The 17384-nt window shown below is 38.8% G+C and overlaps 2 protein-coding genes across 4 annotated transcripts in view; both read left to right on the forward strand.

Moving 5' to 3' along the window:
- lrig2 (leucine-rich repeats and immunoglobulin-like domains 2) overlaps nt 1–4759 on the forward strand; it is a 24109-nt gene extending 19350 nt beyond the window's left edge. The window contains exons 17-18 of the mRNA XM_015031303.1: nt 595–819; nt 1657–4759. Of these exons, the coding sequence (XP_014886789.1) occupies nt 595–819; nt 1657–1889 (458 nt within the window). The 3' untranslated portion in view covers nt 1890–4759. The remainder of the gene's footprint in view (nt 1–594; nt 820–1656) is intronic.
- A 912-nt stretch (nt 4760–5671) lies between these two features.
- magi3b (membrane associated guanylate kinase, WW and PDZ domain containing 3b) overlaps nt 5672–17384 on the forward strand; it is a 152212-nt gene continuing 140499 nt past the window's right edge. For 2 of the 3 annotated variants that reach the window (XM_015031304.1, XM_015031305.1), the window contains exon 1: nt 5673–7177. In XM_015031304.1, the coding sequence (XP_014886790.1) occupies nt 6871–7177 (307 nt within the window). In that variant the 5' untranslated portion in view covers nt 5673–6870. Of the gene's footprint in view, nt 7178–17384 lie in introns of all 3 variants that reach the window. The other variant, XM_015031306.1, reaches the window with a different exon arrangement.

The raw sequence follows: 17384 nt of genomic DNA on the forward strand, positions 1-17384 counted from the left end.
AGAGCATCAATAAAATCAAAAATATTGTTAAGTGCACTTACTGTGTGCAGTTTAGTGATATAAATCACATATTTAAGTAGCTGTCATCCTGAAGAAACTACTTTCTAATGGGAGTGCAGTATTTGTGGTGCTATGAATGCGTGTTATGCATTTACTGCCACACAATTACCCAAAGAGAATTAATGATTAGTTTTTAATCATTATTTTTTTTATTGATATTGCAATAGTGCCACAAAAATATCGTGTTCAAATTCTAAGTCACCCAGTCCTATTTTGAACTTCTTTCATTATGTTCTTGCTTACACATTAAGATGTTACTTTTGTAACCTTATAGCATTTTTAATGATTAAAGGGCCTAAAATAACTAACAAAAATGTACATAACATCAGTTTTTGCATTTTTCATTTTTAGTTTTTTGCAAAAATGTGAGCATTAAAGAATTAAGAATTGTGTACTTGAGACTTTCATCCTGTAAAAATCTGAATCGAATCAAATCAGATGTCTAAATTTATTAATGAACTAAAAAAAAAAAAAAAAAAGAAAAAAAAAAAAAAGTTAAGTGCAACAATAAAAATTATTGTTTTATCTTACTAGGTGGTGCAGGTCCTCTTGTCATCTGCTCCGATTGCTATGACAACGCCAACATCTACTCTCGAACGCGAGAGTATTGCCAATATGCTTATCTGGGGGAGGACGATTCACTGGACAGGGCCCTGCCAAGCCTGAAGGACGGCCTTGGAGACGCTGCGCACCCTGAGGACACAGCACTGGACAGCCTCATGCACAACAACCACACTTCTGCAGAGCAATATGTTAAAGGTAAGACATCAAGCAAAAGCTGAAGTTTTTTATACTTGCACAAAAAGATAAAATTACCAACACCCGGGTATAAACTGCAAATTTGAAGTGGTTTTTAAGGAAAGTGGCTAACAACAACCCTGCAGATGCACAGATTAGACTGCACCAAGCGTGTTTTTATATGCTGTATGAGTATTGTGGTAATTGATTTAACAAATCTGCAGAGGATATTTTCCATTGACCTTCTAAACCCAAAGGTGAAGCCACAAGACTGCTTGTAGATATTATATTGACTTCCTGGATATTTTCTTTCCAGTTGCAAAAGTACAGTGCACAGTTAAAGAAGACTATTTATGCATATAAATGTTTTTCTCTGCTTTTTTTAAAAGAGATTTTAAGCAAAATATTACAAGTTGCTAAAAAAAAAATCCCCACAAAATCTTTTGTGTAGTTTCTAGTGCACATTTCTTATTAAACTTAAAATATAACAAAACTAACTTACAAATACCTTTTCACCAAGATATAAGAGCTTGTTTTGAGTAAATAATTCCTGAATATTGATAAAAATGATTAATTCCACTGTCAGATTATTTCACTTATATCAAGACATTTTTCCCATGTAAGTGACATAATCTGTTAGTGGAACTAGTATGTTTTAAATCTACAATTGATTTAAAATGTATTTACTTAAAGCAGGCCGGTATATCTTGCTGAAAAGTTACTTGCAAGTAAATTTTAACTTATTTCAAGTGTACTAAGATATTAAAAATACTTAAGATTTTGTGTTCTTGCAGCGTAGGGAAAGAGAATCATTTTGGTGCCGAGATAAAAGGTTTTCTGGTTTTTGGCTGTTTGTAGATTCGCTCAGCAGATCTTTATGGAGAGAAGATGAAGATCCATCATCAGTATCTCAACCTGGAGCTTCCCATCTCTCAGTAGCATTACACAGGACACCTGCTCTGACCTCTGCTGCTGACAGGGCAGCAGAGCAGAGTGAAGCAGTGGCTAACTACTTCCCCAGGCAGCCCACCCAGGACCACAGAAGTGCCTATAATAGGACTAACCCACAGGACCACAGGGCTCCCACATAGGCTCTTTAAATTCAGGCAATGTTTTTGCCTCAGACTTGTTTCTGCACCTCCTTACCTTTTCCATCCTTACCTTTACCCACTACCTCCAAAGAGATTCCTTACTTTCTGCCAAAGATGCTCTCTTGTATGTTTACATTCCCCAGCTCAACTCAAGAGGACAAGCTAATATTCTGTACTTCAGAAAGACTGATTTCTCAGACAGGATTAATTAAAATGACCTCTTTCCAGACATCCTCACCTCAGGAGGACACCGCCTCTTCCCTCCATCCTAGCTATTCTTCTGTCTCCAACAAAAAAAAAAAAAAAAAAAAAGAATGAATGTATGCTTAATGGAACCAAGTCGGACGCTGCCAGGCAGGACCACTTCTCTGAGGCAGCTGTGCCTCAGCATTTCTGGTACCAGTTGCAGAGTACTCCACGTCTTAAGAAGAAAACACTAAGCCCTCCTTTTCAAGTGGAGGAAAAGAGGGTAATTAAAGAGAAAGATGTAGTTCCCTGACCAGCAGTATTCAGTTGATAACATTGGGAAGACTCTTAAAGGCTTACCTCTCATGTTTCCGCAGCCATTCTGACCGACTCTTATGCAAATTCCAGAGACAATAACACCAAAATGTGGTGTGTATTATGAGTATACATATATATGGGTACATTTTTCATGTATTATCCTCATTTGTTGTTTCGGGTTTTAAAATCATGTTAATTTTACACTTTTGTTAAGAATAAAGAGCAGTTTGTGAAGAAAACCATTTGTTTTGCACATGAGACAATCACAGTTTTTGCTGGGTATTTTCTGATGGTTGTCTAGCAGATGGCCTCGTTTTTATATCAAGCCTCCTCAGTGATCTTTCTTTCTACAGTATGCACTGATTCATTAGCCCTTTTGTTTCCTTTGCTACAGGCACTTCGTGTTGGCAAACTTTATTGTGCAGTTTACTTGCTGTTTCAGGTTATAAAAAGGTTGTTTTTTTTGTTGTTTTTTTTTCAGTTCAGACAGAAAATTATTGATCCTACATAAATAGTAATGAAGCCTATGATTTCACTCTGGACTGTGAAAAAAGGAATGTATTGTCTTCTTTTATGTGTATGTGTATGTAAATAATGTTATCTAATGAATTACATGCTCTGTGTGCATTTGAGGTGAGAATTACAGCAGCTACTTGAACAAAGCAACTTAAACGTCCACAGTGTGTGAGCAGTATGCACAAATTTTACATTCTTGGTTTTGACAGAAATAATCAGATTTTATTTCTGGATGGTTTTTAATTTTATGTTTTTTGAAGAGTTGAAAGTTGGGGTGCATCAATAAATCGGCTCAGATTTCCTTAGTTTTGGGAAATCTGTGAGCAGCTGGTCCTTGCATAAGAAACTGATCTTATCTGTCTCCGCAAAGATCCGAAAATCAGCCACTGTCCATTTTTACTCTGCCGTAAGAGAGGACTGACTGCCTGACCACCAGGTCACCTCTGCACATGCGCAGTGAACAACAGTCACCCCACTGTTGCCAACGAGAAAAAAAAAAAAAATTAATCGGCAAGTCAGGCTTGTTAAAGATTGGTGATTGGCCAGAATACTGCAATCGGTGCACTCCTAGATGAAAGACACTAATTGTAAAACTCCACAGTACCGTTTCATCAGCTGCTATGTTGTGGTTGGATTTGATAAAAGATATGTGTCCAGTCTTAAAGATCATTTGATCATGAGCTGTCCAGAAAAAGCCCGGCTTTACACAGTTGCGTCTTCACTGATAAAATTGTTTGTATTAGACAGCGTTTCAATATAACCTCTAATGTACGTTCCATAATAATAATATTGAGTCGAAACCTCTTCAAAACAATTTCACCAGTACTGATTATTAAACATAGGTTGTATTACAAAACAGTTATGAAATTCCTTCTGTTTGGGAAAGTGTATCTAATGAATTTTTAGCTGGGTGTGTGACTGTTTAGTTCTTTTCCCCATTTTTCAAATTGTCCATTATTAGATTCATCCTCATATTTGAGAGTTTGGATATATTATCATCTCAATCATATAGCGATTCAGAGGATTTGATCTCATTGGATCATTGTTGGGATCCAATGAGTTAAATGGTACTAAACTCAGAAATGCTGAAATTAATTTTAAAGTGCATAATTATGCTGCTTCATGCTGATTTTTCTTTTGTCACAATTTATATCATGGGAAAAACCTTATTTTTTTTATATCAGCTGTACGTTCAATTGCCTTAAACAGCAAGTGGTATTCAGAAATCCTCAGTGGTGTGCAGGCATGAAGTGAAAGTTCCTCTTCTGATCTACTTTCTTTGATTCCAACTTGTTTTTATTAATCTTAACAATGTGTGCTCCTAGCACTTTCTCAGCCTGTTTTTATTTTCCGAACTAGGTATCAGCAACAAAGCTAATGACCAACTGGTATCCAAGCGAGGAATAAAGCCTTGGCATAACTTTGTGGTCTTGTTATTCTGTCGCACTCCTTGTTTCAGTGGTACTAAATGTTTATTCTGGTGTTTTTTTTTTTTTTTGGTGTTTTAAAACTCTTCGTAAATGATGCAAAATTGTCAGTGGAAAACTTGCAGTCATACGTGACCAGAAGTGATTTATTTGTTGGGTGTTTAAAATTTTTATACCAGTGCTGCTGATGACAAAATGTGCTTTTGGTTCTTTAAAACATCCATCCTGACCTTATACCAAAGTTTAACAGTGATTGCTCTGGCACTATCCAATGCTGCTCTGTTTGCTTTGTTAAATCTTGCCTTTTCTTTTTGTAAAATGTTTATTTGTATTGTATGTTTAATTGTACATTCTGTAAAGCATGTCTAAAGAGTCTTTTTGTTACACAACAAATATTCCAACATTAAACATTAGTTCTCATAACTTCTGTTGATTTTTGACAATGTTTTTTACAAAACAGAAACATATTTTCAGCTCTAGGAGCCTTTATTGAACAGACAGTAAATGAGGAGAAAGAAAGGGAAGACCAAACAGTCTCAAGCAGAAAGATTTTTGAAAGTTTATTAGCTTAAATATAAAACAATGCAGTTCTACATTGTCTTTGCTGGTGCCAACTTGGGAAAACAAGCATGCTGTTTCCACAATTTAATTTTGAGTTGCAAATATTTTGCAGACATTAATTCTGGTCACATCACAGAGCAATTTTTAAAGGGCAAACAGATTAAACGTGGGCTTAATTGCATCGAGCTTGTACAAGTTTGGCCAGCATGGGGCCTAATCTAGAAAAAAAGACTCAACAAAGTCTCTCCTATATAAATCCATGCTATAGAAGATAAATCAGATGGTGTTTAAACTTAAAAATGTACAATTTGTATCTCAGCTGCAGTCCCTTCTCCCCATCAAAGACACGGCAGCTGCGTTAATCAGCCCACACACAAGCTTAGGGATTATGCAGGCGATGTCCAAGGTGCTTATTTAGTCAAGGACGTGGAATGGGTCACTTTCCTAGAAACAAGTTTTCTGTATTCCTCATTTAGGTTTATGTAGCATTATCGCTAGTTTCACATGCTGGTCAAAAAACAATATTAAACATTTTAAAACTTGTAGCACACACACACACACACACAAAAATACAAATAATGGGAAGATCTATAGATAATACAGGTCAATCCTGAAAGACTTTTAGAGCCTGCATAAACCTTCCAAGAGGAGAGAATGATCTCCAACACGCAGTAACAAATTAATGGTTCAGTTTGAAGCATATTAATGCGAATCCCCCTCACCCCCCACTCCAAAAAAAAAAAAAACAGTAAGTATTAATGTCAGTCCTTACAGTCATGTACATTGCACTGTGGTCTATTACATAAAATGCAAATAAAACATTGCATCTGGGAGTTGCAACAAAGTAAAGTCAACGCTTGAATCACTGACCATGAAATGAACTAGTCCTATCAGTCCTGTGATCTCATCAGCAGGTGGCGCTGTGTAAACATTAATTGTATTCACCTGGAAATTCCTCCCCATACCAGATTTAAAATAATAATAATTAAAAAAAAAATTCAAATGTGGGTTCCTAATTAGGCGTGATTTGTTTTGCACGCTTAATATGAGGATTATTGGCGCGGATATTTTTAGATAATCTCATATGTAACGCTCATGTCTTTCTAATATCCAAGACGAATCAATTAAAATGGAGCAAAAATATACAAGTAGACCTCGACGAAATTGATTTTACATAAGAAATTAAATGACATAACATAACACTGAACAATATTGCACTGTTAACGTGTATGGGTGAGTTATTTCCACCATCATTTAGTACCGCGACACGCCGAAGGATGGAGCCAGCATGAGAATCTGGGAAACTCTGCTGCTGAGCGTAAAGGGGCTGGTTCGGAGCTGAACAACATCCCTCTCGGCCGTGCCAGGTGTGTTCAAACCTGTAGCAGACAAACGCTCAGCAGATGTCTTTCCACTCAGTCACAACGGGGCGGATCTCAGCCGCGTAAACACCCAAACCGGTGAACGCTCCCGCCCGTCTGCTCTCAGCCTGCCCACAGGTATGAGGGATTCTCGCAAACTGCGCGACGCTTCAGCGACAGACGCTCCTCAATCCGCCGCAAAGTGAGTGATTTTAAACCGACTACGTCTTTCTTCGATTTATTGTTACCCGGAAGGCTCATGCAGATACAAATTGTGGACGCGGTTGTGAAGAACAAGAGCACATAAGCTGCATTGTCTTGTTTGTGACCACCTCGACGGTGTCAACTCTGTTGCTTTACGCACAAGAAGCGCTTGGAATCGCCACAATTACAAGGACTGACAGGAGCGTGAACCTTTGACGCGCCATACCTCAGCATCAGACCCCAGCAGGTGACCATCCTAAATGTCAAGAGGATGAAACCCCCCGCAGGTCGACAGAATAACTCCTGGGGGTTCATCGGGCTGCGTCACTTCACGCTTATTTAACAAGCACAAACTGAGGTGCTCCTAGTCACTTTGATTAATTCTTTCATAATAAAAGGAGACAGATCATGTCCAGAACACTGAAGAAGAAGAAACACTGGTCCACCAAAGTGGTGGAGTGCGCCGTGTCATGGGGGAGCCTGGGAGACTTCGGCTCCGTGGTGGAGATCCTTGGAGGAGCGGAGCTCGGACAGTTCCCCTACATTGGCCAGATGAAGCTGGACGTGCTGGTGTGTCACGTCGGAAAGCTGCCGTACTACGGGGACGTCCTGCTGGAGGTGAACGGCACGCCCGTCAGCGGGCTTACGAACCGTGACACCCTGGCTGTCATCCGCCACTTTCGGGAGCCGATTCGCTTGAAGACCGTCAAACCAGGTGCGTCCTCTGCCCTCTGTTCCCAGCGCTGCTGCTGCTGCTGCTGCTGGCCTGTCACCTGAGCTCTGCTTGTAAGATGAGCGTTGTGATATGTGCCATCCACAAAGCACAACAAACCCACATGATGAGTACCTGTAACTGTCTTAAGACACTGTCTGACAACGTTTTCCCTTTAAAAATATATGCATAATATTTCAATTGAAATCCATAATTAATTTCTGTAAAAAAGTACAACAAAAAGTTAACAGTTTAAGTGGGACCACCCACCGCTTCCCTTTTTGCAGGATTGCCCAGACTTCTGTAACTGCCTTCTGTCTCATAAAGTCTAATGACCAGTTCTCTCAGCACTTTCTCAGGAAGATCGAAGAGTGATAATGGCCATAATGGCATGTAGCCCAGTTGGAGCCATCTTAGCTAAGTGCACTTACAAGCATAAATATAAGGGTCAGTCTCACCCTTTCATTATTCATCCAGACTTTTGCCATTGGTCACAGATGCATATTGGTTTGTGGGAACGATGGACTGTCTCAGTCAGTTTCTCCAAAAATCAGGCCTCTGTGTTGGCTGAAATCTGTGGAGTTTCTTAGGAACGATGCTGCGGCTCCCCTCTGGTTTGAATACAACCCCTTTACGTTTAATAGGGCTGCTTTGGGTCTTAAGCTGGATATACTTTTCTTTGAATATGTGCTAGAGCTGGAATGTCTGAACACCAACTGAGATCGTTCAAAAGGTTACATCAGCGGCAGCAGCTGAGTCTCAAAACCTCAGGCCAGAATCCCTGAATATTAGCTGCATGGGTGGACACTCATCAGAATGTGTGTTTACCAGCAGCTCTACTATAATTTATTTAATAATGTATTGATTTTTTTTTTTTTTACATCTTTTCTAAGCAGAAAGGAAAAGAAAAATGCTTAAATAAATAAACGAGTCGTGCATGCACATGAATGTGTGTGTGTCTTTCATGGCTCTGCACTCCTCAGAGCTACTAACACCATGCTCTCTGCCCGACTAACCAAGGATGATTAATAAAGGGCATGGAGGAATGAGCCAGCAAAGGGGGAGAAAGACACAAAGCAAGAAAGAGAGACTGGGAGAAAAATCCGCCCAGCCTTTGGCTCCAGGCTGGACTCCCACACAAGGCTGTTTTTCCTCTTTAAAGCTCACAGGGAAGTAATAGTGACAAAGACGGCAAAATCCCCTATCACTTTATTTTTCACTATCATCCTTAGCAGCATAAACATACTGTTATTTAATCTTGTGCTTAATGATAAGTTTGGCGAAAAAATCCCCCCACCCACCCCTGGCATCAGAGTAGAGGTGGGGCTGCTACATAGCCTTATTACAGATCTTGCACATCTGCATTATGAGTATACATTCTTGTGTGGTAACCTCATGTTTAATTCACACCTCTTGCATAATTGAGTCAGCGAGTGGATTTCCTCCACTCAGTTGGAGGCTGGGGTCCTGGGGGATCAGCTGTTACCAGGAAGCCCGGAGAGCTGCCGATAACACGGCGGTGCTGACAGCAACCGGGGGAAGAGTCCCTTGATCCACCAGATGTTCTGCCTTGCTCTTCCCAGTATCCTCTTGTGCTCTGTCTGAATCAACCTCTGGAGATGGTATGCTTCCTGTGCTGTTGCTGCCAGTGGTGCTGACAGCTGGGGCGGAGCTTGGAGAAAGGATGGAGAGGGTGTGTAGATGCAAAGACTGAAATTGGGATTTGGGGCAAGGATAAAGAGACGAGATGCACGGTGCAAGTCACTACATGGGTTGTTATCTCGCTCAGTTATTGATCGGAGAGGAGTGCGAGGTGAAAGAGTTGCACACGGTCTTTCCTCTAGTTTTCTATAGCTTCCTGGTGTGTATCATATATTCTCTAGTGGCTGCTAAAAGGTTTCTCTTTACTTCCATGTAGGGCAGATGTGGATCAGTGGGTCATGCAGCAGCTCCATCTATCACAGAGTTCTTATTCAAGATGTAAAACCAACATTGTCCCTAAAACCTTGAAGAAATTAGTGATTTGTTCTTGTAAAGAACATTCCCTGGACAAGTCTTTCCCTTTTCTAAAATAAACTGATCCAGCCTCAAGGCTTCATGCCTCACAAAGCTGTGGACATGCCAATTTCCTTGCTGTTTTTAAACACACCTTGATTAAAAGCTCTGAGCAGAGTGCAGTTATCTTTTTCTGCTTGCATCTCCAGCTAAACGTTCAAATGAATATCTTCTTGAATGACATCCCAAAATGCCTTTTTTCCCCACATGTATGCTCTGTTCTGCCTTGTATATGTCTGCACAGCTGCAATCACTGTGCAGCTGAACGTAGGCACAACCTGAAATCATTTATGTGCAGCTGAAAGGATGATGACTCTGACAGCAAATAAATAATTTCACATTGCAGTGCATGGTGGAGCTGGCGCAACAAGGCTTCTTTTGTCTTTTGGTAGGCTAATATTAGCTGTGCGACTATATTAAACACATGTAAACAAGATGTCTTATTTGTACTGATGCATTCTGCCTTTTTTGCAGTTCCAGAGAGAGAGAGTGGTATACATGTACAAATATGCTCACCGGCTACTTTATTAGGTACACCCTGCTACTACCAGGTTAGATCCTCTATTGCCTTTAGAGCGTTACTTCGATTAAACAACGTGTTGGAAATATTTTTCATACGTTTTGATCCAAATTGACTTGATAGCGTGATGTAGCTAGCTGCTGACAACTTTTCTGCACCACAATCTTATTGTAAATCCACCTTTTGTTTACCACACCCAAAAGCTCCTCATTATGACTCAAACGTGTTGACTGTGGAGGCAGAAAAATCACTGTCAAGTTCAAGAAGCCAGTTTGAGATGTATTGTGACGTGGTGCAATGTCCTGCTGGAAGTAGTCATGAGAAGACAGCTATGCTTTAATACGCTGAGCTGGATGGCCATAGAGTTTGCTTTGCTATTTGTGATAACAGGCGATTGAACAGGTGAACCCAATAAAGTAGGTACTGTATCTTTAAAATATTGCTCAGCAAGCTTGCTAATTCCTTGGCGCATATTAGTTTCATTGGCTAATTTTACTGTTAATTGTCTTTAATTCCGAAGTAAAATGGCAGGATTAGTTAATTCAAGTCTGCACTAATTCTGTTACATACAACAGTTTGTTCCCTACTCTTGATTACAGCTGTATTTACCTGCCTCCGCTTACACACAGCAGTGCGTTTCCCATTACCTGTTGATCATGCCAATAAAGAAGAATAGAGACTGACATGAGCCTCTAAGCCAATGTATCAAACAGCAATAGAGAGTGTGGGTTAATCACATTAATGCACCGCTCATATCACAAAGTGCCTCTCATTGGAATCACGCTCTTGACAGGCTATGCTTTGTCACACAGAAGAGATTTGCAGTCGGCTGTTAAAAAAAAAGGGATGAGAGTAAGAGTGGGAATACAGACTCAAGGATCTGTGGTCAAATCAGTGAAGACGTGTTCTTGCCTCAGATGTTTCTTGCAGTGAGCTGAGAAAAGCAGCACAGCCATTTTATATACTGCTCCTCTGCCACTCACAAGAAAGTCATTTAAAGCTACAGGAGCTTTGTCTTATTGACTTTAAAGCGATTATGTATTTTTATTTTTTTTTTCCAGATTTACCAAGTGATTACTTGTTGAGCTGTTTTGTCTCTGTCACTGATTATTTTGAAGAAATTTTACTCGTAACCTGGATGTTCATGTAATATATTGTGCATTTAGACAGTTTTCTACACTAATAGAGTGAAATACATTTTGCATTAAAAAATGACTGAAATATAGACGATGTTGATGCTTTGCAGAATGCTTTCAGAATATTGCATCAGTCTGTGTCCTTCTACTGTGCATCCGGAAGCAAGTGCTCTGGGTTGCTTTCATGGGCAGACGACCATCCTACTAGTTTGCATGTTTCAACCTAACAGATGCAAATGTGTTTACTCGATGACTGCTGCAAAGTTGAGTGTTTAAAGTTTTAGAGGGTTTTTTCTGGCTTCCATGGTTTCCATGTTTTCACTTCATTTAGCTGTAATAAAATTAGGGAAAACCACAGAGGCTTTCAGTTATAGGCTATACATCATACGGGATTCCTTGTGTGCTTTTAATCTGGTAATAGAAATGAATGTGTGGTGGAAGCAGTGAGCTTTCTTTCAATGGCACCTTGACAACAATAAAAGCAGATCTGATGTTGAAGATTAGTTAACTGAAGTGGAATTGATTCCCAATCTGCTCTGAAATTAACTGATGCGTGTGTCTTGATGTTTGGTGAGAGTGCTGAAGTTAAAATAAATCAAAAGTCAAAGTCTGGCTTCTGACTGAGGAAAACCATTCTTTGTCCTGAAATCGTCAGTGAAGGATGGGTTTTGATGATGATGAACCTGCAGTCAGAAATACAAATATTGTTCTAAAGATACAACTTAAAGTGCATTACTAATGATTCTTTATTACACCAGTAAAACATAGATTACACAGAAAGTAAAAATATTCAGCAACACAGTAAACAATAATTGCATCCAATATATTTTGAAACAGAAGCAAAGTATTTATTGATGGTCACGTAAAACCAACTGTAAAATGTTTTTAAACAACAAAAGTAAAACCTCTAATCATGCTTTTGGGTCTGGTTTGCATTAATTCTTAATGAAAATAATCTTGGTTATTACACGAATAAAAGTAATAATAATAATAATAATAATAATAATATTTTGTTTGCGGAAAATATAACCGCAAACAAAGAGAAGGTAAATAATAAACAGCGAGGGTCCCAGGACAGAGCCCTGGGGAACACCTGCGGTAACGGGAACGGGATGAGATGTAAATGATTTTAACTGAACAAACTGAGTGTGGCCTGACAGGTACGAATGAAACCGGTTCAGAAGTGGATCTACAACACCTAGAGAGGATAATCTGTCAAGGAGGATGTTATGTGAAATTGTATCAAAGGCCACAGTTAGATCAAGCAGACGGAGTATAGATAATAAACCAGAGTTGGCAGCAAGGATGAAGTGATGAGCAATTTTAAGAAGTGCTGTTTCTGTACTGTGGAGTGGACAGAAACCAGACTGGAATTGTTCATATAAATTATTGCTGGATATATGAGAATGAAGTTGGGCAGCAACTGTTTTTTTCAAGAATTTTGGAAATGAAAGGAAGATTTGTGATAGGACGGAAATTCTTGAGGTTATCGGGATCTAAACTAGGTTTCTTAAGAATTGGGGTTATAGCAGCTGTTTTGAGGGCCAGGTGAACAACACCCGTAGTAAGGAAAGAATGTCAGTGATGACAGGGGACAGAGAGGGGAGCGTAGCTTTAACAAGAACAGTTGGAAGAGAATCTAAATGACAGTTTGAAGATTTTGAGTTTTCATCGACTGAGGGGAGGCTGAAGACCGAAAATGAATTAGTAGAGACAACTGGAACTGGAACAGATGAGGACTAAATACTATCATAACATTTTTCTATTGGCAGATGATAGACAGATAGCATTAGCTTAAAATAATAGGGATGGAGTAAACATTTGAAACATTTCTTCTAAGCTCAAAGGAATAACTAAAGCATAAGCAAATACCTCCAGAACAAATTGTTCTAATTAAAATACCAAAACTGTAGTCAGCTTTTGCCTTTTGATGTTGCATACACTATGTAACGTGGCGCAATAAACAACATGGTATGTTTTCCATCTGTTTTTGTTGCTTCTTTAACGTCCTTGGAACATTATTGTCCGTTTGGTTCTCAGTATATCATCCTACAAAACATTTTGTTGATGTACAGCTTGTTTGTCCTTTGTGTCTCTCATCAAGCATCTCCAGAATGTGCCTGAGGCGGTTGTCAGGCAAGTGGTGAAGTGCTGCAGTCCTCCTTCACACACACATGTACACGCACTCACACTAAAACACACTGCATCCCAGTGGGGTTTACTGGATGCCTTAGCCTCTTACTCCAACCTTATGTGTCAAAACAGAGTGCACAAGTTTAATCTAAACTTAACATTTCCCCAAAACAAATTGGAAGCTCGAGTCCATATGGTAGCATACAGATGGCAGCATAATTTTGTTGGCATCTCTGGTAAAGATCTATAAAAAAAAGCTTTAAAATAAATCCATATGTTTTCAGTATTGCTGCCTTTCAATTAAGAGTGTAATTAAAAATGTAAAACAATTTTAACTTTGATTAAGCACATTTTTTTAAGACAGTAGTTTTTATGTTGGGCTTGATTAATAGTAAGCCTCCCTTTGACATAAATATAATCGAAGCATGTATTTTTTAAGCTTGTTCTTTACCTTTTCTGCTGTTATGTGTCTAGTAAATTGAAATTAGTAATGCATATCTTTGCTCTCCCCTGGGGTATAAGTACAATGTGACTTTGTCACCACGCACAATGGGTGTGAGAACTGTAACAACCAGTGGCTTCTTGGGCTGGTCATTAAATCTTCAACCATTTGACTCTATATTCATGAAAGCTTTTTCTTTTGAATCATCACAAACATGCAGAGTTTAACAAATTATACTCTAACTTTTACTTTACTGGATCTTTGGCCAGATGAGGCCAAGATTGAGCTTTGACCTAAAACAACATGTGGAAAATCTTTTCCCAATGTTTGGTATAGTGGAGTCTCTGCTGCTGTTGGGCTGCTTCTCTTCTAAAGGCCCAGAGAACTGGCCTATCAGTGGGCCTTTCAGCAGGTTAATGATCCAAAACATTTGAACAAATCAACAAAGCAATGGTTCAACGGACACAGAATCTCTTTTCCTCTGTGGCCAGCTCAGTCCCCAGACCTAAATCCTTTTGATAACTTTAGCAATGAGATGAAGACAGGAGAGTATAAGAGAAGACCTAGGACTCTGGACCGACGATAGACTGTGCAAAGGAGAACGGTCAAAGATCCTGTCCAACTGGCATAAATGGGGATGTGTTGACAGCATGTGTGCCAATTGTACCAACTGTGTTTTTATTTTAAACAACAATTTCAATATTTAGTTTATTTGTTTAATGATTTTGTCAAACAAAAAACTGGCTTTATCAAACCCTTCTACACATTTTTACCAAGACTACCAACAAATCTTTTACTGAAATATACCACTCTCATATCATATTTATATATCTGTAATTAAAATAGTGTTCCAAAATCTGAAATCGCTACCCAGTTTCTCAGAAAGCCCGTAAATACAGATGTAATAGTGAGTTGAATAAAATTAGTTAAATTCTGTGTTTTAAGGCATTTTCAACTTGAAATGAGGAGAAAACATGAAAAGAAATATAGGTCTAGATTTATTTCATTTTCCACATTTTAGATATCCTTCTAATAACATTCTTACAACAGTTCTCCCTCACTGGAAATACCAACTTTTCAAAATTGCTTTGCATCCTGTCTGAGAACTTCCAGAAGAGATGTCAGGGCACAGAAGGTGGGGAGTTTGATGTCGGAAGGCGGATGGTGTTGTGATGCAACTACAAAACGAGTAGTTCAAAAGTTTTTTCCCTCCCTCACTCCAAGTTCTCAATAATTCAGTTTTCTTTTTGTTTCAGAGCTGGATACTCCATTAATGTGCATGTGTATGTGTGTGACAACTGTTGGAATTAGAGTAAAGCGGTGGGCTAGAGTGAAAAAGCACAGCGTGACTCCCAGTTCCCAACCCTCTTTCATTATTCCCACTTTAATCAAATTGGCGCTGCTCTTGTCACACACTCCACCAGCACCTGCAACAATCTCAACGTAAACAGCATGCTTGATGAGGTGGCTTGGAGCTGGCACTGGGTGTTTTGAGATCGATGATGAAGAGCGTTTTATTGTGATTGCCTTGTGAATGTGAAAATGAACGCAGAAATCTATGTGGTTAAGTTTGTGCTCCTGGGACATGGGAGGTTGAGTATGTTGCAAACAACCTCAGTCTGAAATTAGTGCTGCACAGTTACTACAATAGTTGTTGTTTTTTTTTATTTTGTTTGGAATAAGCAATAATGCATATTCACAACACCCATCAAAACCCTTTTAAAATGACTATTTCCAGGTGGAACGATACAGTTATGGTAAAACATGCCTCTGCTGATGACATATAGCTTTTCTCACATGGATTTTAATAAAGAATAATGAGGAAAATTTGTAACATGTTGAAAAATAACAGTGTAAGCAGTTTTTTTACATGTTTTATTTTTTGCTCAATACCACAGTTATTTCATTGACACTTGGTCCCAATAGAAGCAGGGAACAGTGGACACTGGTTATGTAGCTTGAGCTTAATGAACAATAAGTGTGTGGGGGATCAGCACAAGCACACAACATAATCACTGCAACTCATATCTAAACTACATGGAGAAAAAAGCTCATTATGGGACATTGCATCTTCAGTGTTAGAGATTTGTCTCTTTAATTGCATTTTCTACAGCCGCTCACAATAGCAGTGGCCATGAAACCATAAAGCATACAAATAGCATTTGGGTGTTTACACTGTTTCCTCAGGGATATATCTCTTTTTATCAGTGGGGGCTCTGGTGGATTTATCTTCCTGTGTGCCCCGAGTCCCTGTTCCAATTAAACACTCATTTTATCTTAACATGCGATAGCGTGTAAATGACAATATAATGACGGTTTCTAATGCAGACCTTTTAAACAAGTGTTTATTAGGTGGTTAAAAATTATGTTATGTTTTAGTTGTATGTTGTTTGTTTTGATTGTGAAACATTAGAAGATGAGGCTTTCATTGTTGAATGGGCAGATGAAGAAGAATAATGGGCACTGAAAGTATTTTTTGCTTTGACCTGCATTTTATTTGCTTTTGCTACCCACTGTTTTCCAGTGGAAGACACTTTTTTTCTTATTTTTCCTGCATGTCTGAGCCTTAATGTCCAAATGACACAAAAATATATTATTTAACGCTCCTTTACTTTTCAATTTTGCCTACACCACTCATTGAAAAAATAAAAAATAAACAAAACATTCTCCTTAGTAACACAAAAATACTTTAGCTCTAGTGCGATCAGTATTTTCTTGCCACCAGAAATAGGGACTAAAATAAGCAACTTTGACTCAAGTTGTATTTAATTTGCAGAAACAAAAACTCGAGATTTGACTTAAACTGGACATCTGGGACTCAGGTATTATAAGTAATTATCTCCTATAATCCTGGGTTAACGTAAGCTGCTAAATTTGGAACATTTTAGTAAATGACTAATGATGTTCACTCTGATACACTGTACTGTATACAGATTAACGGTTGCCATGGTAACATTAAGCACAGTATGTATGGCTTCTCTGTAATACTCTCAGTAGTATCTGCCAGTAAATGGAGTTAACTGATGGCCCCAGATTTGTCTTTTCCTATTTAATGCTTCCACTGAGTGAGTATCAACGGTCAGTAAGCTACAGACTGCTGCCTTGTTAAAAGGTGCGTTTGATTTACTAACATGGGACATTTGAGGACCACGGACTTCCACAATAGTACATAAATATATCTTTATATTAATTGCAGCATCATAACAATGACCCCACAGTATTTTCTCTACCTTGACTCTGATGTTGTCGTCTAGTTGTCAAGCTAACGTCATAACATGACGCTTGGTTTTTCAAATTAAAACCTCTTCATTTTTGGCTCATTTAGAAATCTAACATTAGCTTATGTTAACCTATTTCTGGTATTACTTTGAACATGCATATTCATATTTTCTTACTTTATTCACTTTTAAAATCATGAACACCAGTTAACACGTCAAATCGAATATTCTTAGAAAGATAAAGATATTAAATTTCCTGAATTCAAAACCCCAGAGCAGGAAGAGTAGATGGTTTTTATCCATAGCTAAATGCCAATTTCAGATATTACAGTCTTTAGACTTGCGTTGGACTCTGAGCAAATACGATCTCTGCTTGGAACACAAAGACCCAATAAAATAGCAAAATAATATCATAACTTGCTCTGTAATCCCCTTAAGATGTTTTTATTTGATGGATGGACAATCCTAAAGTCTGTGTGTTACACATCTGTGTGTCCCTTGTGTGTTTATTGCCTCTTTTCTCTAACTGCATCAGTCATGTTCTGGAAGTGTGAAACCTAATTTTTTTGGGGGGAGGTAAACAACATGAGTGTCTTTGTCAGTCTCTGGGAGCTCACTGGAGGGGATGACTGGACTGGCTCGACTCCTCCGTCTGGGACTCTTGTTTGTTTTACCAGAGGCTCAGCAGACATATGGCAGCTGACTG

Source organism: Poecilia latipinna, unplaced genomic scaffold, assembly GCF_001443285.1.
Source record: "Poecilia latipinna isolate Pla-1442-1.1 unplaced genomic scaffold, P_latipinna-1.0 Scaffold202, whole genome shotgun sequence".
NCBI classification, from domain to species: Eukaryota; Metazoa; Chordata; class Actinopteri; order Cyprinodontiformes; family Poeciliidae; genus Poecilia; species Poecilia latipinna.